Raw genomic sequence first — 16,439 nt, 5'->3', positions numbered from 1 at the left:
CGAAGGGTAAAGCTGGGCTCACAATGATCCGTCTCATTCGTCCGTAAATCACGTGGCATTCAGCCAATCAGATGGCCTGAAAAATTCCATCCGTCTGTCATAACCTTGCCAAGCTTTAACTTTCGACAGACGGACGGATGGAATTGTAACTTCAAAAATATCTGAAAGGCATACATTTAGTTTGTAAGTTTTTTTTTGTATTTGTTTAGCTGCTTCAAAATTATGCTTTTTTACTTGCCCATGATCACATTTTAAGTTTTATATTTGAGACAATAATTGCAGGAGACACAAAATAAATTATCAATGCATGATAACTTGAAAATAAATCTAAATAATTTTTTTAGAGTTTTTTAATCGCTCTCTCTCTCTCTCTCTCTCTCTCTCTCTCTCTCTCTCTCTCTGACTATGGTATGTATGTGTGGCATTGCTAAACTCAGACACCGTGTGACCGATCGCCATGAGAGCCTGGTACATCAAAGTGTTTTTTTTTTTCATGGAGAAGGTTTTTATGCTATCCATTTTTTGTAATTCGCCGCTAGATGGCGCTGCAGCGCATCAACTTCTGGACCGTTTAACCGATCGCAATGGATAAAGAGAAATCATACGTCATAGACATACAAACAGTAGTTGTGTGTCATTTCCGTATGTCCACCACACTATCACATAGCGCTATCCAGATTGCTTTACCTCGCGGACAATATATCACCCTGTGTTCAGCCCGGGCAACGTCGGGTACTGCAGCTAGTTATTTATAAGTGCTTAGGCTACACTATTTTCGAGCTGGTAAACCTTTACAAGATAAATTTCCTCGAAAATATAAGCCATAGTAGTTGTAGGCAGCATCCAAATAGAAAAAAAATATATTATGACAGACATGCGGATGATTGTGAATCGCTCGGCTTGTTGACATATGGACGCAAGGGATCATTGTGAGTCCAGCTTAGCTCACGTGAAAGTTTGGAGAGGTTAAGCCAGCTGAGCTAGAAGCTTCTAACAGACGGGTGAACGGACAGACAGACCAGAGCAAACAGTGTATGTATTGTTTGTGGAAGGAAGTCTATAAAGACGTCACGGAATATTCCAATTTACCAAGCATTGTCTTCTCTACCAGCTCAGGTGTCTGTGTTAATACATTCTAGAATGTTGCACATAATAAGTGAAAGATGACAATAGAAAAAATTCCAATACATCTTTTGTTTTTCGGTTTGGAAGACATTCGACTCCTCAAGGCTATCTTTCGCTACGCCACTCCAAGGTGCCTAGGCTATAATTGGCTATCGACTAACCTGGCAGTTTTACTTCATTATTTTTGGTTAGATTTTTCGAAATCGTAATGTCGAGAGTTCATTGATTTATCAATTTAACGTGATCAACTATGTAGCTCTCTATTATCAAGAAACAACGATGGTTAAAAAAAAAACCATAATTAATTCAAATTGTATAGAGACATGCCAAAATGTTTTTTTTAACGGCCTTTACTCTCGGGTAAATTGTCATGTTGAGAATGCTTTAACCTTACACTCTATTCCTGTTAATGTTGTGGCTGCCATATTGAACCTGTAGTTCATAATTGAAGTATTTGGCCAAATTCATTCGAATTTTAGAGTTGTGTGCAGTTGGCGCGTTTTTGTTCATTCCATTGTCTACAATGTTGTGCGGTCGAGTTTCTTTTTTTCGTGATAAGCTTTGATGTAGTCAGTTTGTGTATTTAAAATTAAATTTTCATATGCATTTTATTTCAAATATTTTGTTTCAGATAAACAACTTATCGGTGTTGGGTCGTCGTTTATTTCTTGGTGAGGATACAGGTTCTATCCAAAGCGATAAGAACTTTACCATCCTGGTTTTGAAGCATGGGCCAAGCCTAGAACCACGGTTAATTTTCCATTACACCAAAATACGGTAAGTTTATTTTTCAAACATTTTCAACCCATTAAAGGATAGAATCTCATAACTACGATATATTAACTTGGTTATTTTATTCTTAAGGAAATGTTTGAAATCTTAAAGTTCACTGGTTTGACCTCACGTGCTAAGCAGGAGAAAATTATATTAAGTGTTTATTTTGAATTGTTTACTGAATATATTGAGCCTTTCATACGTAACATACAGATACAGCATAAACTACAATGAATAATAGGCAAATGAGGTTTGTTTTATTGGAATCAGTATACCTACATCTCCATTTTTAAATCAAGTTCTAAAGATCACATTAGGAAGATGGTGACTATCAGCAGCGATGCATTGATGAAGGAGATTTCGGAACTCTTCGACCGCATTTCGGCACATTTCGAGGGATGTAGTGGTGATATCCTTCCGACGATGTTTGAATACCTTACCCCAGATTTAAGCGTTTGTGACTTCTTCCTGTGGAGTAATTTCAAGGAAAAGATTTTCAAAGATCGTTCTCACTCCTTCGAAGAACTGAAGATGTAAATTCTGGAAGATATCACCGCTACACCCCTCGAAATTTGCCGAAAAGCGGTCTAAGAGTTCCGAAATAGGCTTCATCAGTGCATCGCTGCTGATGGCGACCGTCTTCCTGATGTGATCTTCAGAACTTGATTTAAATAAATAGGGATATATACTGATTAAATAAAATAAACCTCTTTTCTGTAAGTTGCTCAGTTTTTTTTTAATAGTCCTTCAATACACACCTTTTGCTCCACCCTGCAATTAAATCATGTTAGAATCGGTACCAGATGATGTAGATTTCTTTTTGTAGCAAAGAATTCTTTTCATGAGCAGCCTATTGTTGGAATTAACCACTTACAAGAATAGTTTGTCTAAATGTACCCCAAGTATTGAATGATATCAACATAAGTCTTGCAACGGCTTGATTATCGAATGAACTAACCTAATACGTTAGTAACTATTGTATTTTGACATGTCGGAATTGCGTATTGAAAACACAACTGATACACCTAGTAAATAAGGTTTTGAGTTATTGGAGTAAAATAAACTGAATGAGATACGGAATGTGGGTTCGAATCCCTTCGCATCTGCCTAGCCAGCGTGTGTTAGTTGTTAGGCCTGGTTTAAAAACTACGCAAGAACGCAAGATGCAAAATTTTGAGCAACTACATTCAAAAAAACAACGCGAGGCGCAATAACTTCCAACTATCTTGCGTTTTGGACGATCATATTTGAAGTGATGTGTCCCGAAAACTTTGAAAGACACATACTTTATGTGCATAAAATATTCTTGTTAAATATAACTTTTAAAATAAAATTATTTACAGTTTTTTTTTGTTTTCATGATAAAACACGAATTATCAAAATAAGCTCGGGGCAGAAATTAATTTTCTACTGTTTTAGAAATTTTAAGTTATAGAGCTGGTGACGTCTTGAGACTTGCCCGCTTTATAAACGACGCATTGGCGTAGCTGTGTTCATAAAGTTGAGGGGGACAAATAATGATTTTGATGTCATGTAAACACATTCCCCTCTTACTAAGACGGGGGTGGTCCGGGGTTCCTCCACCGGAAAATTTTGATTTTAAAAGTGCAAAATAGCGCTTTTTAAGCAGTTTTTGTATATAACCATTGGTTACATCGATGTTAAAATTATTATTGTTTCCTTAAGATAAAATTTGAGAGTGAAGAAATTACAAATAAAGTTGGGCAGAATAATACTATAAAATAAAAATATCACGGTGTAGAAAGTTGGGGGGGACAGTCCCCTCCACCCAAAAAGTTCAGGGGGACACGTCCCCCCGGTCCCCCCATCCGGTTCCTACGCCCCTGGTAACGACGGTGATGTTTTTTCTCTTTGTTTGTGCTGTTGCGTCGTTGCGTAGTTTGTAAGGCCAGCCAGCTTCTGTGCGTGTTCACGCATGTTGCGTGCTTCCATGCGCGTCGCAGCCACTCTCCGTTCGAGGACTGCTCGGCGTCCAACTGCCGCCTCACGTACGACCAGTCGCACCTGTCGGAGGCGGACGCCGTGTTGGTACACCTGCAACGCACGGCGGGCTTCGGCAGTCTCCCGCAGAAGGGCCGCCGCCCCTCCCAGCGGTGGGTGTGCGATCACGGGAAAAAACTATCGATACCCTTTTTGGTATCGAGTGTTTTTTTTTTCTTTCGTGATACCCGATACTTAAGTACTCGAGACTAGTGAGGTCTAACATCTTACTCTTAGTGTAAGGCAGGAGCGCAACAACAGGGGGGGGGGGGGGGCAAGGGTATTTTGCCCCCCCCCTCTAAAACCTTGAAGTGGGGGCAAACGGGGTCAAAGAAAGTGCTGTGTAATCAATTTTTAGATAATAAAACTGCTTAAATAGCACCATTTTCCACCTTGAAATACAAATGGGAGGACCCCCGGACCACCAGCCTCAATAGGGGGGGGGGGGGGGATCGATGATTCTTTATAAAAAGGTATATTGCCCCCCCCACCCTTTGGAAATTTAGTTGTTGCGCCCCTGGTGTATGGCAATTGGTAGGAGTAATTTCGTGCATGGAACGGAAATGTGTAATCACCGTGCTGCCATCTGTGGCGGATGGCGCGAACTAAAGTTCACAAAGACAAACTTTATAGCATTAACGGTGTAGTGAATTTTAACAAGATGGGCAGTATTTCAATAAAATTCCTTGTCGAAAATCATGTCCTAAGGCGTGGCTTGGTATTATTTCAAGTCTTTTCTCGTTTTGCTTGTATCGGAGCCGTTTCATTATATACTACCTAGTTTAAAATTTTGCTCTGCAAATGGAATTATTTTATAGACGATGTAGCTGCTCCGACAGCGAATTATAGCGACGGGTGCAAAAACTACGTGAGATTCGCGTCCAGATATGTAGTTTAAAACACATTTTGCTTATATTTAGAAGCTCATCATTATTTTAAAGAATTCTAGGTTAAATTTCGTGTCCCTAATTTCGTATAATAAGTGTGTTTGCAACATGAGAACACACGAATTTACTCGTTAGTGAGGTTAGATGTTACACATCTCTGGCGAGTATTGCAGACACTCACATTTTTTTAAAAAAAATTATTATTTACAACCATGGAACGAGTAAGCGAAGGGGCTAAAATATTTACGATGCTTCGTTCACATTCGTTCGTTCGCTTGCTTGGATTGTTCAATGTAGTGATTTATATGGTTTTTTTTTATTCAAAATAAAAATTTACCAATCCTTGAGATTCGTTTCCGTTTCCGTGTCACTGTAGAACATGTGTAAGGGAAAATATCGATACATCATGGTATCGATACTTTTGTTTGGAAACTACCATTGATACCAGGGGGTGTACACCCCTGCTTGATCACATGGTAACTGGGTCCATATTTTTTCTCAGATAATATTCTGCGCCATGTTGGTTGGACGCCCAAAACTTTGGCTGAAGTGTCTGCACAGTGTTAGCATCGCGGGAACAGTTTTAAATGATTTGTTTTATCGAAGTGATAAGCGACTGTGTTTAGCGACGGAGATTCTAATTCAAACGTGGTGACCGTCATGAGCAATGTTTTGGGCGGAACAACATGGCGACTTCAACTACGCCACGCCGTGCCTAGCAATGTTTTGGGCGGAACAACATGGCGACTTGAACCACGCCACGCCGTGCCTGTGCAGGTGGGTGTTCCTGACGGACGAGAGCCCGCACCACACCTTCTCCCTGCCGGGCAACAGGCTCGCCGACTACGACGGGCTGTTCAACTGGTCCATGTCGTACCGCATGGACGCCGACGTGCCGGTGCCCTACGGCCGCGCGGTGCCGCTGTCCCTGCTGGAGAGGCTGCAGGCGGCGGGCGAGGAGGAGGAGGTCGACCACCACGCCCGCAACCCCAAGATGGCCGCCATCATGATCTCCGACTGCGGCGGCGCCAATGGCAGGATGGCGTACCTCAAGGAGCTGGGCAAGCACTTGCCTTTGGACACGTACGGCGCCTGCGGGACCTTGAAGTAAGCGCACGTGCGTTGGATCACGTGTGGTCAGTGGCGTAGCCAGGATTTGTGTATGGGGGGTGTTAAGAAGCATGCCCCCCCCCCCCCCCCCGTATTAAAGCGGGGGGTACTGGGTCCTCCCCCGGGAAAATTTGGATTTTAAGGTGTAAAATAGTGCTATTTTAGCAGTTTTCGGTTCTTAAATTTAAATATTGTAATGGTAAGAATTTTATTAATTTTAATATGAAATTTGTTTGAATGATGAATAAGAAATTAATTAAAGATTTGGTGCTAAGGGGGGGAGGGGGGGTTGAACCACTAACCCCCCCCCCCCCCTCCTGGTTACGCCCCAGCGTGTAGTAAGTGTGTTGCTGGAAGGGGCAGGTTAGAGTACCTGGGGGGTAATCTACACAACGACCTGGGTTGGGGGGGGGGGGGGAAGCCGGTTCACAATTTGATCAAGATGGGGCAGGACACTGAAGGGTATGGGAAGGAAGGAATGGAAGGAAGTGATGGAGTATGTGGCGGCGGTGGTGTGGGACCCATACCTGGTGACAGAGGTGCAGCACAGGGCAGCGAAATGGGTATGCGGAGAAGGGCAAGAGGGGGAGATGCACAGGCCAACGGTAATGATCAAGGAGCCGGGGTGGGAAATGTTTTTTTTTGGGGGGTGGGTGGGGATGAAGGTGGAAAAGCTGGTAAGGTTTTTATGAGGTGATCAAGAGCTGGGGAATGATGTGTTGTTAAGAGGCAGGTACAGAGAGAGGAGAGACAATGTGTGGAAGATAGAGGGAGTGGAGATGACCAGAAAGAGGGAGGCATTCGTTCCTAGTAAGGAGAGGCTGGGAGTGAATTTGTTGGAGGAAAAGGTGTTGGAGGTGAGAGCTGTGAAGGTCTAATGAAGTCAACTTAAAGGGTAGGGGAGTGAAGTGTGGGAGAACAACTTGACCTGGGTGGAAGCCAAATTACAAGCAGATGTAAAAAGTTCAAAAGGTAAGGATGGGTTGTTTGAAAAATGGCGGCACTCTCAAGTAAGGCTGTCTGTAGATTTTATTAAATCGTTATAATCACACTGATTTGCTTGCTTGATCACACCTCTTGGTGTTATGTTTATGAACAATAGGTTCACAGTTCACTATAATCTTGAAGGTCCCATCGCCTCGTGCCTGCAACATGTAAAAACTCTACATTGTGTATACATGTGTGTTACATTAGCTAATGTACCCGTGCTTTACTACAGAAATCTGCTGAACACACACACTGCTCATTATTAAGATTGACACAAAAATAGCAAAGAGAATGTGAATCATTTTATTGTATTTTTAAATATGCTGCTAATTTAATTTACAAATTTTTACAAACATTCTGACAGTGTTTTACAGTTTGTTGTCTGGCCTTATAGGTACTTTATTTGCGCAGAATAAAGGGTTTGAAAATTAAATTGATAAAAACTATATCAAGTTTGAAGTGCACAAAAACTTCTTCCCCCCCACCTTTTCCAGGGCAAATATATTTTCCAAATTACACTTCTTCATTTTCGCCCTGTGCAACGACAGACACAGACATACTAACCCCCTATGTACGTCCCCTGTGCACAAGTCTTAAATCATATCTAACCGACCTAATGCCTGTAAATAAAATTATGAAATTATAGTTACATACGAGAAAAACAATGGATTCTATACAGTTACAGTCAGTCATAAGACCTAATTAATTCTTGTAATTAAAATTCCCTGAATTTTTGAATTAAAGCTTAATGTTTTGTTGATATCAAGGTTGTTTGAGTCAATGGGTAATGAGATCAGGGCTGTTCAGAGAAATTAACTGGCCCCGGGGCAAATAATTTTGTCAGGCCCCTCCTCTCTATTACTTAACACACAACTCTTCAAACCCAATATTTAAAAAAAAAATCAATGACTTGAAACCTTTAAGAGATTATAATGCTGTATAAATATAATGACACTAAGTGATTTGTAATAGCATGATGAGAAAATTTTTTAAATGTTTCTCTCAATAAAACATACATCCTTTTATACTATTTAAAAAAAAGGCAAATTTTTTCTTTTTAAAACTTAACAATTTATGAAGTAGGTACTGAAGAACTTAAAATTTAACATATTTAATACCAAACAAATAAAAAGTAAAAAATAATTTAAATTAGTACTTTTTTTTTTGCTTTCATATCAGCGAATGTTTCAATAATAGAATTATAATTCAATGTGTGCACAAGTCTTGATTCATTGCATGATGTTCTTAGTTTAATAAGTCTTTGTTGACCCATTGTTGACCCTAGTCAATTCTTTATGCTGCTAAGCACCCTGAAAGTTCTTTCTGTTTGACAACAGAACTAGAAATTATGCAGAAAATGAGGAAATAAATTATTGAGAAATATTATAGAGGCTGCTGAGTAGAATTAGTAATGTTGTCTAAAATAATCTTGAACGATGAGAAATTGCAAACAAATTATTTGCCTCCTTACTTTATTTTTCATATGCGACAGATTATACAAACCCAATATTAAATAAATTTATTTGTTCTTTGTTTGCCTTTACTAATTTTTGATGCCTTTTTTTTTTCTTCTGCTTTGAGCACCTCATTTATGTTGGTATTCCATAATATCCTGGAAAAATTTATCACATTGCATTCTAAAATAAATAGTTAAAATAAAAAAGTGGCACATATTATAAACATCTTTGTCAATGTCACCACGTATGGTTGACCAAAATTAAATACAAAATATCATACTCGTATGCTTCTCTCATAACAGTGAGATTTCGGATCTTTGTACTTACAAGTCATTTAATTAATGTTACAAGCAAAATGGAGACATCTGGATCGAGAAATAAACATATACATATTACACAATTATGCTTCGCCAACGGTGAATGTGCGTTGTGCCCACTTAAACATGCTAAAAAAATCCAGGACCGTAAGTAATTCTGAGTTACTGGCTGCAACAGAATATTATCTTGAAATAACATCTCCCTCATACAACGTCCACCTGTCGTAGCCAGCATATTTTTAATTGTCCTATCAGGTTTTCAAAAATCCACACCAAGCGATAACCAAGCTCAAGGATGTAGATCCTGGAGCCAGGGGGTTCAAACCCCCCTGGAATCAAAAGGACTCTCTTTGAGGTGACCCGTTGTGCTTGCTAAATCGTAACTTGTGAAATGGGAATGATGCATGCTATACCATGGCCCCCCCCCCCCTCCCCCCCGGGAATCCTACAGATTTTAGCCCATAACCAAACCTCCTCCTCATCTAAGATGAAACAAAAATATATTTTTTAGTTTTTTGTCTCTCTTTGTAGTCTGTTGTCATAACTTTCTTGCAGGCAGATTTGCTTGTACAAAGTTACTGTGGCCGTGACTGTAAATGTGATATGAGCACATTCCATAACTTAAGGTTTCCATACTTGTAATTTTCATCCTGTCAGGGTAAATCCACACATTAAAAAGTAACCAGCCCCTTCTACCCCCCCCCCCCCCCCCCCCCATTCCCGGTGGGCATCTCTGGCAGGGGCACAACAACTAAATTTCCAAAGGGGGGGGGGGGGGGGGCAATATACCTTTTTATAAAGAATCATTGATCCCCCCCCCCTATTGAAGCGGGTGGGTCCGGGGGTCCTCCCCCGGGAAAATTTGTATTTCAAGGTGGAAAATGGTGCTATTTAAGCAATTTTATTATCTAAAAATTTATTACACAGCATTTTCTTTGTCCCCGTTTACCCCCACTTAAAGGTTTCAGAGGGGGAGGGGGGGCAAAATACCCCCCCCCGTTGTTGCGTCCCTGATCTCTGGGGATTTTGTCTTCCTCTGCTCCCCCCTCTTGATGGCCCTGGATGAGTTGATGGAATGAAGCGTAAATTGTCTTGTTGAGGCACGCAATCTGATCACCCGACCATCATGGCGCCATTTGAAATCCCCGTGTTTTTATCATCAGTTTTGCGAATGTTAACCGCAGGTGCGAGGGGCACTTCCGACAGGACTGCGCAAAGCTCCGGGGCTACAAGTTCTACCTGGCGTTCGAGAACTCGAACTGCCGCGAGTACTCGACGGAGAAGGTGTGGTGGAACGCGTACCACAAGGGGTCGGTGCCCGTGGTGATGGGCGCGTCGCGGGAGGACTGCCGGCGGCTGCTGCCCCCGGGCTCGTATGTCCACGTCGACGACTTCCCCTCGCCCCGCGCCCTCGCGCTGCACCTGCTCCAGCTGAGCGAGGACCCGGCGCGCTACAACGCGCTGTTCGCCTGGCGGAGGGCGTTCAGGGTGCTCAACGAGCACGGCTACTTCCAGTCGCCGGTCCACCACTACTGCCGGCTGTGCGAGGCCCTCAACTACAACGACCCGCGCCCCAAGACCTACCGCAGGATGGAGGACTTCATGAGCGTGAGGAGGGACTGTCGCAAGGGCTTCAGCACCCAGCACTGACTTCGCACGTCAAGACAATCTCCACTCGACCATTGGCTGTGATATCTTAGTATAGGCTTTGAGTATATATACTGTATTAGAAGTCGCCAGCCCAGGTTAAAATTTCTAATACGGTTTTGAGGTAGTTGGTTAATTCGCCGCCGCAATCGCCACCATCTCTAGGAGCATCGAACTTGCGGCGGTCCCTAGCGGACAAGTGTCGAACTCTTCAAACACCCCTTCCCCCTCCCGTTGAACGACCCTTGAGCTGCAGTGAATGTTGGGTTGGTGGGGTGCGGGGGAATGACAGCGGGCGACAGTGCTGCGCTCTAACGTGCAAATAACAACCTAAGACGATACAGGGCGTTTACGGCAGCGCACTGCAGCGGTGAAGTTCCCAAGCTGCTTATCATACGCTTCTGAAAAAACGTAGAGTAAATCCTATCCACTCGCGACTTCTATACAGTATATATATTCAAAGGTATAGGTTATTCATAACCACAAAGGTAATTGTGTATATAGTTTATTTGCAAAGCAACCAACCAAAATTAATGGGGCCCACTAGGCATCAAGATAACGTAAGGTGCGTTGAATTATTCATCTATGAAGTGGATGTGTGTTCGTTCTGATCAGTAATTCTGTTAGCAAAATAAATCCAAACTAAGAAGGAAGTTTTTTTAAAAATAGTAAAAAGAATCATAAAAATGCCATAATGACGTGAGTTTTCTTAAACAAAGACGTTAACACACCAGCGAGAGACTAGTGTTAAACTTCATTGTAACCAAATAATGTTTTGCCATCCGGATGGAAAAGGGGTTGAAGTGTCACACACATTTTAATTTAAATTTTTTGCATGGAAAACATTGCACACCCAAACTTCATAACTTATTACTAGGGACAAGATTATAGAATAAAAACCTAAATAACACAGAAAAGCGTGTCATTGCATCACAACCCCAAAATGCACCATCAGCATTTTTAATCACAAATATACTCTAAACACACAAAAAAATATTTATATATATTTTTTTTTAATATAGGATATCAAACTAATGTAATTAATTAGTACATTTGTATTAAATTGTATATTCTAGATACATTATTTTTTTTTTACATTTTTTTTGATCTTGAAACACAAAAGTTTTTGCCAATTTGTTTTTATTGTTCTGAGTACATAGTTAAACATGCTTATTGCAAATTATTACATTCTAAAAGTGCATCATGTATCGGTCAAAATGAAACAATTTGGTGAAATAACTATCGGAAAACAGTTAATTATCATATTTTATTAATAATATGCTACCTATATAAATAAATATAATAAAAAATAAAATCAAAATCTGTTTTAAAAACATGTTTAGCTTAAAAATAAAATCATAAAATCTTGAAACCTTTACAGTGAATATAGTTTTCTGGCAATGTAACTAGGCTTAAAAAATAAGTATATAGTGAACCGCAAACAAAATAGTAATTTTAATACAAATGGCACCACCCTAGTATTGTAACATGTTTTTATTTTTAGTAAAGATGCATATTCAATAGTGGGTGACTTGTGCTGACTAAATAGTACTGATAGTTAGTGTTTAAACTTTCTTTGTACATAATGTTATTGTAACCCATCATATATAATGTACCTTGAATCTTCATGTTAGTGAAATTTCTAATATGCTAAAAATTTATCAATATTTGCGTGCAAAAGCCATCACCACTAGTTCATTTTTCTTAGGTTGGAAATCTTACAAATTGAATGGGGTTCATGAAATTGTAGTAACACCTTAATTTCAGACTTCTGTTTTATAATCTTAATGCTTATAAATTCTTGCAGAGAATTTTGTTTTGATCAAGTACGTGTTTAGATAAAAGACTGCTTGGTCCAACACATCAGATTGAAAAGCGTAAAACAGACTGTGGTAAATTTGAATTTTGTAACTTTGTCGATGGGAATGGCTTTCAGAAGTGGATTACCAAATGTTCAAATCAAATGGAATGCACATCCAAGTGTGGTCCGTGAAAGTGCCGTGTAAATGCCTGTGGTTCCGTGTCAAAATGATAGCCAGCGGGCTGTGTTTATAACTGGGACACTTAAAAGCACGGGACCTTTCTCGTTTCATTCCTAATGATGATGAAATAGCGACATTAATCTCAAAAAAAGGTGAACTAAATTCTAGCTGCATTTCTTGCACGTCATGTCAATATCATTTTTTATTTTCCCACATTGCAAACACAAACTTGACCATTGCATACAATGCAGTTTCACATGCCGGTCAAGCGTGTCATACAATTGGGCAGAAGTCAAACGATCGTGCGGAGTCATACTGCATGCAGATCATTTCTGGTCGAACAGAAAAAGACACAAATTCATTGATGTCCCCAAAGCAAAATGCTGCACTGAAAAATTTGAGAAATGCAATGTAAGTAATAAATCTGCAATAATGTCCCAAAAGGGTCTGTCCCAATAGGTTCACAGTGTTGGTATTAATAGGAAACTTTGTCACACGTCACAGTGAGAAGTCAGTTGCATACAGCACACCGCTCATGTTTGAGGTGCAATGTATAATTGCTGTGTGCAAGCTGTCTCTTAGGTGACTTGGTATTAGTAGAGAAGTGTGATCTGTAGTCACCTCAAGTGAGCCATTACAGTCTTCTTCATACAAGCAATTGAATACGCTGTAGAAATGATGCTTTTTTTTTCTTAAGTAAAAATAAGTATTTTTTGGACTATTGACAAATTTTTGTGTTACAGCATTGATAATACACATTTTTTTAAATGCAAAAAAAAAAATACACTTACACTTAAATTTGCTCATGATTAACAGTTAACTAAAAAATAACTATTGAAAATAAACAGAGCAGATTACACAGTAATAATAGGAAATACCTATGTCAAAAATTTTCACAAAAATATCAATTCTACATGAGATTCTACCCAATAGAAATGTTATTTTGTATAGTTTGTGCTAAAATCAGTGAATTTTTAAAAATTATTAAAAAGTATATTTGCTACAATCAAAATGACACCTGCAAAAGCAATAGCAAAACTGAGTTTTGATTCTCACTCATCAGAACTTCCATTTCAATTGAGAACTATTACTTAAGCTAAGTGATTCATCAAATTTTTTGTCAATACAATTTTGTCAATGTAGCTAGTTTTCTCATCATTTTGCAATGCCACTAAGCATTGCCAATTTTACGGTTATTTTAATTAAGTCAGTGCCTTTATGCTTTGAGACTATCTCGGAAAAATTCTCAGTATGGTGTATTATAACTGTAGGTCATTCTAATTCTCTATCAGATTTGTGTTCTTGTTAACTACCTGTTCAAAAATGTTAAAAATGGTACATACTATGTATATGAGTTTCTTTTAATCTAGTCATTTTAAATGATTGTCTTGTTAGTTGCTTGTTTCATGTAATTTATTTTTCAAGAAATCATAACTTTGCACATTTGATTTCTTAATACCCAACAAAATGGTAAATGACCAATGTTAATTGTATTAAACATTGTACAGACATATTATTTATTAAAGAACTACATTTTGTGTGCATTCTATTGTTAATGTTTGTAAATAATTTCTGCTCATGGTTGTGCTTAGTTCCAGTTTCATTGCAACGTGTAACTCGCTATAGAATCTGCAGCACGATGAATGGAGATGAACTGTTCCTTATTTAGAACTGCTTCGCTAATAAGGTAGCAACAATTTAGCACTGCTCATCATGCGTGGAGGGGGTGAAATAAATACATATAATGCTGATACGGTGACTATGAACTTAAGATAGCTATTAAAAACTAATAAGTAATAACTATCCATCGTAAAGCTCGCTCTGACAAAAAACAGGAAATGTTGGTGCCAATGCTCCCTCCGTGTCCCCCGCAATGACGTAACCGCGCAGCAGCGAACGCTAAATTGCACTGTAGGTGCGGCTAGTGTTCAGTCGCAAGCCAGCTCGCAAAGAAAGTACTGGGCGATTTGCTCCAAACAACTTTTATTCTTTACGCTAGAGTGTTAACTACATTTTGTAAAAAAGGGGGTAGGGGACTATAATATTTTTTTACACAAGCAGCAAGGAATAATGCCAAACGAAAGTGAAGAAATGGAAGAAGCAATGAGTGACAACCATTTATAACCAACTGCCTAGCTAGACTTAATGATGCAGAAATATGTTGGCTCTATAGATTAAGAAAGAAAGAAGCCCAGGAAAATGCAACGGACTCGGTCATCAATGGACGTGGATAACCCAAAGGAAGCAGATTTATTTTATCCATTCCTTCAAAGCATCTCAAGCATCCTACTTTGGAACTTGAATCAAATTCAAGAAAAAACATAATGGTAGTCGCCCTGACTTCTACCCACTCCAATTTTTTTAACACAGTCCACCATAAAACAAAAAAATATATTTACATTAAGAATACTTGGAATAATTACAAATCAAATTATGTAATCTTGTATTCAACAATACAAGATTTTAAGAATAATATTCAGCTATTTGTATTACACAGTTGCCTTTGTGAAGGCAGGAAGAAAGCACTTATATTCTACACAAAAAATATCACAGTAGATTGTTTTATTTCAAACATAAATCAAAACTGCAGTTAACGGTGACACACCACTGCTGTGGAGAAAGTAATACACTATTAGAATTAAATATGCTGCATTAAAAATTTTATAATTGGAATAAACATTAACCAGCGAAAAATGTTTTTCCAAATATCGTAATAAGATATGGTAAAAACTGGCCAATTATCATTGGCGAAGCGCAGGACACTTGAATGCATTACTTTCAAGCTATTTTACACTTCACGCCGCTAGATGGCACTACTGTAACTAGTTTCATGCACTTAAAAACGTTGGTATACACTAAGCCGCCAGGTTTGCTGACATTGCTTGTCTCTCGTATTTCTTACCAGTTTTCCATATTATCCCTATTACAAAATTTGGTGTTTCTCTACTTAGACTAGCACTGAATATTGAGAGACGAAAATCCATTCATGATTTAAAATCGCTAAACTTGAATAAAAAAAAAATTGAATTTTGAAAAAATTATTTTCAGGTGCAGTAGGCGTGTTTTAGTTCATTCACTGATTCCATTGTCTACAATGTTGTGCAGTTGATTTTCTTATTTTCGTGATAAGCTATGAAAGTAGTCTGTCTGTGTTTTTAAAATTAAATTCCATATGCATTTTATATTTTGTTACAGATAAACAATTTATCTGTGTTGGGTCATCGTCTTTTTTCTAGGCGAGGATACAGGTTCTATCCAGAGCGATAAGAACTTTACCATCCTGGTTTTGAATCATGGGCCAAGCCTAGAACCACGGTTCATTTTACATTACAGCAAAAAATGGTAAGTTTATTTTTCAAACAATTTCAACCCACTGAAGGATAGAATCTCATAATTACGATATTTTAACTTGGTTATTTTATTCTTAGTTAAATGTTTGACAATTTAAGTTTACTGGTACGACCTCATGTCCTAAGCAGAAGAAAATTATATTAAGAGTTTATTTTGAATTGTTTACTGTATATATTGAGCCTTTCATACTAATGTAAAGCTTTAACTACAATGATTATTAGGCAATTAAGGTTTATTTTATTCAAATCAGTATACATCCCATTTATTAAATCAAGTTCTGAAGATCACATCAGGAAGATAGTTGTCATTAGCAGCAAAGCATTGTTGAAGGTGATTTCAGAACTCTTCGAACGCTTTTTGGCACATTTCGAGGGGTGTAGCGGGATATCCTCTTGAGTTTTCATCTTCATTCCTACAAGGAGTGAGGACGATGTCTGGAAACCTTATCCTTGAGGCAACCGTAGAGGAAAAAGTCACAAATGCTCAAATTTGAGTCAGTAGGTGCCCTGGATTTAAGTGTTTGTGACTTCTTACTGTGGGGTGACTTTCAAGAAAAAGGTTTTCAAAGATTGTTCTCACTCCTTGGAAGAACTTAAGATATAAATTCGAGAGGATATCACCTTTACACCCCTCGAAATGTGCCGAAAAGCGGCCTAAGAGTTTCGAAATCGCCTTCATCAATGCATCGCTACTGATGGCCACCATCTTCCTGATGTGACCTTCAGAAAATTATAAAAAAATAGGGATGTATACTGATTCCAATAAAATAAACCCAATTTCTGTAAGTTGCTCAGTTTTTTT

At 38.9% G+C, this 16,439-nt stretch overlaps 1 protein-coding gene across 3 annotated transcripts in view; it reads left to right on the top strand.

Moving 5' to 3' along the window:
• The window catches only part of LOC134538293 (4-galactosyl-N-acetylglucosaminide 3-alpha-L-fucosyltransferase FUT6-like), a 73,142-nt gene extending 57,124 nt beyond the window's left edge, over positions 1–16,018 (top strand). For all 3 annotated transcript variants that reach the window (XM_063379476.1, XM_063379475.1, XM_063379474.1), the window contains 4 exons: positions 1,757–1,902; positions 3,864–4,013; positions 5,565–5,894; positions 9,843–16,018. In XM_063379476.1, coding sequence (XP_063235546.1) covers positions 1,757–1,902; positions 3,864–4,013; positions 5,565–5,894; positions 9,843–10,308 — 1,092 coding nt within the window. In that variant the 3' untranslated portion in view covers positions 10,309–16,018. The remainder of the gene's footprint in view (positions 1–1,756; positions 1,903–3,863; positions 4,014–5,564; positions 5,895–9,842) is intronic.
• Positions 16,019–16,439: the final 421 nt, after the last annotated feature.

The sequence above is a fragment of the Bacillus rossius genome, chromosome 13, assembly GCF_032445375.1.
Source record: "Bacillus rossius redtenbacheri isolate Brsri chromosome 13, Brsri_v3, whole genome shotgun sequence".
In the NCBI taxonomy this organism is placed as follows: Eukaryota; Metazoa; Arthropoda; class Insecta; order Phasmatodea; family Bacillidae; genus Bacillus; species Bacillus rossius.
Note: the sequence above shows the minus strand (reverse complement) of the source record. Positions and strands in the feature narration are given on the sequence as shown.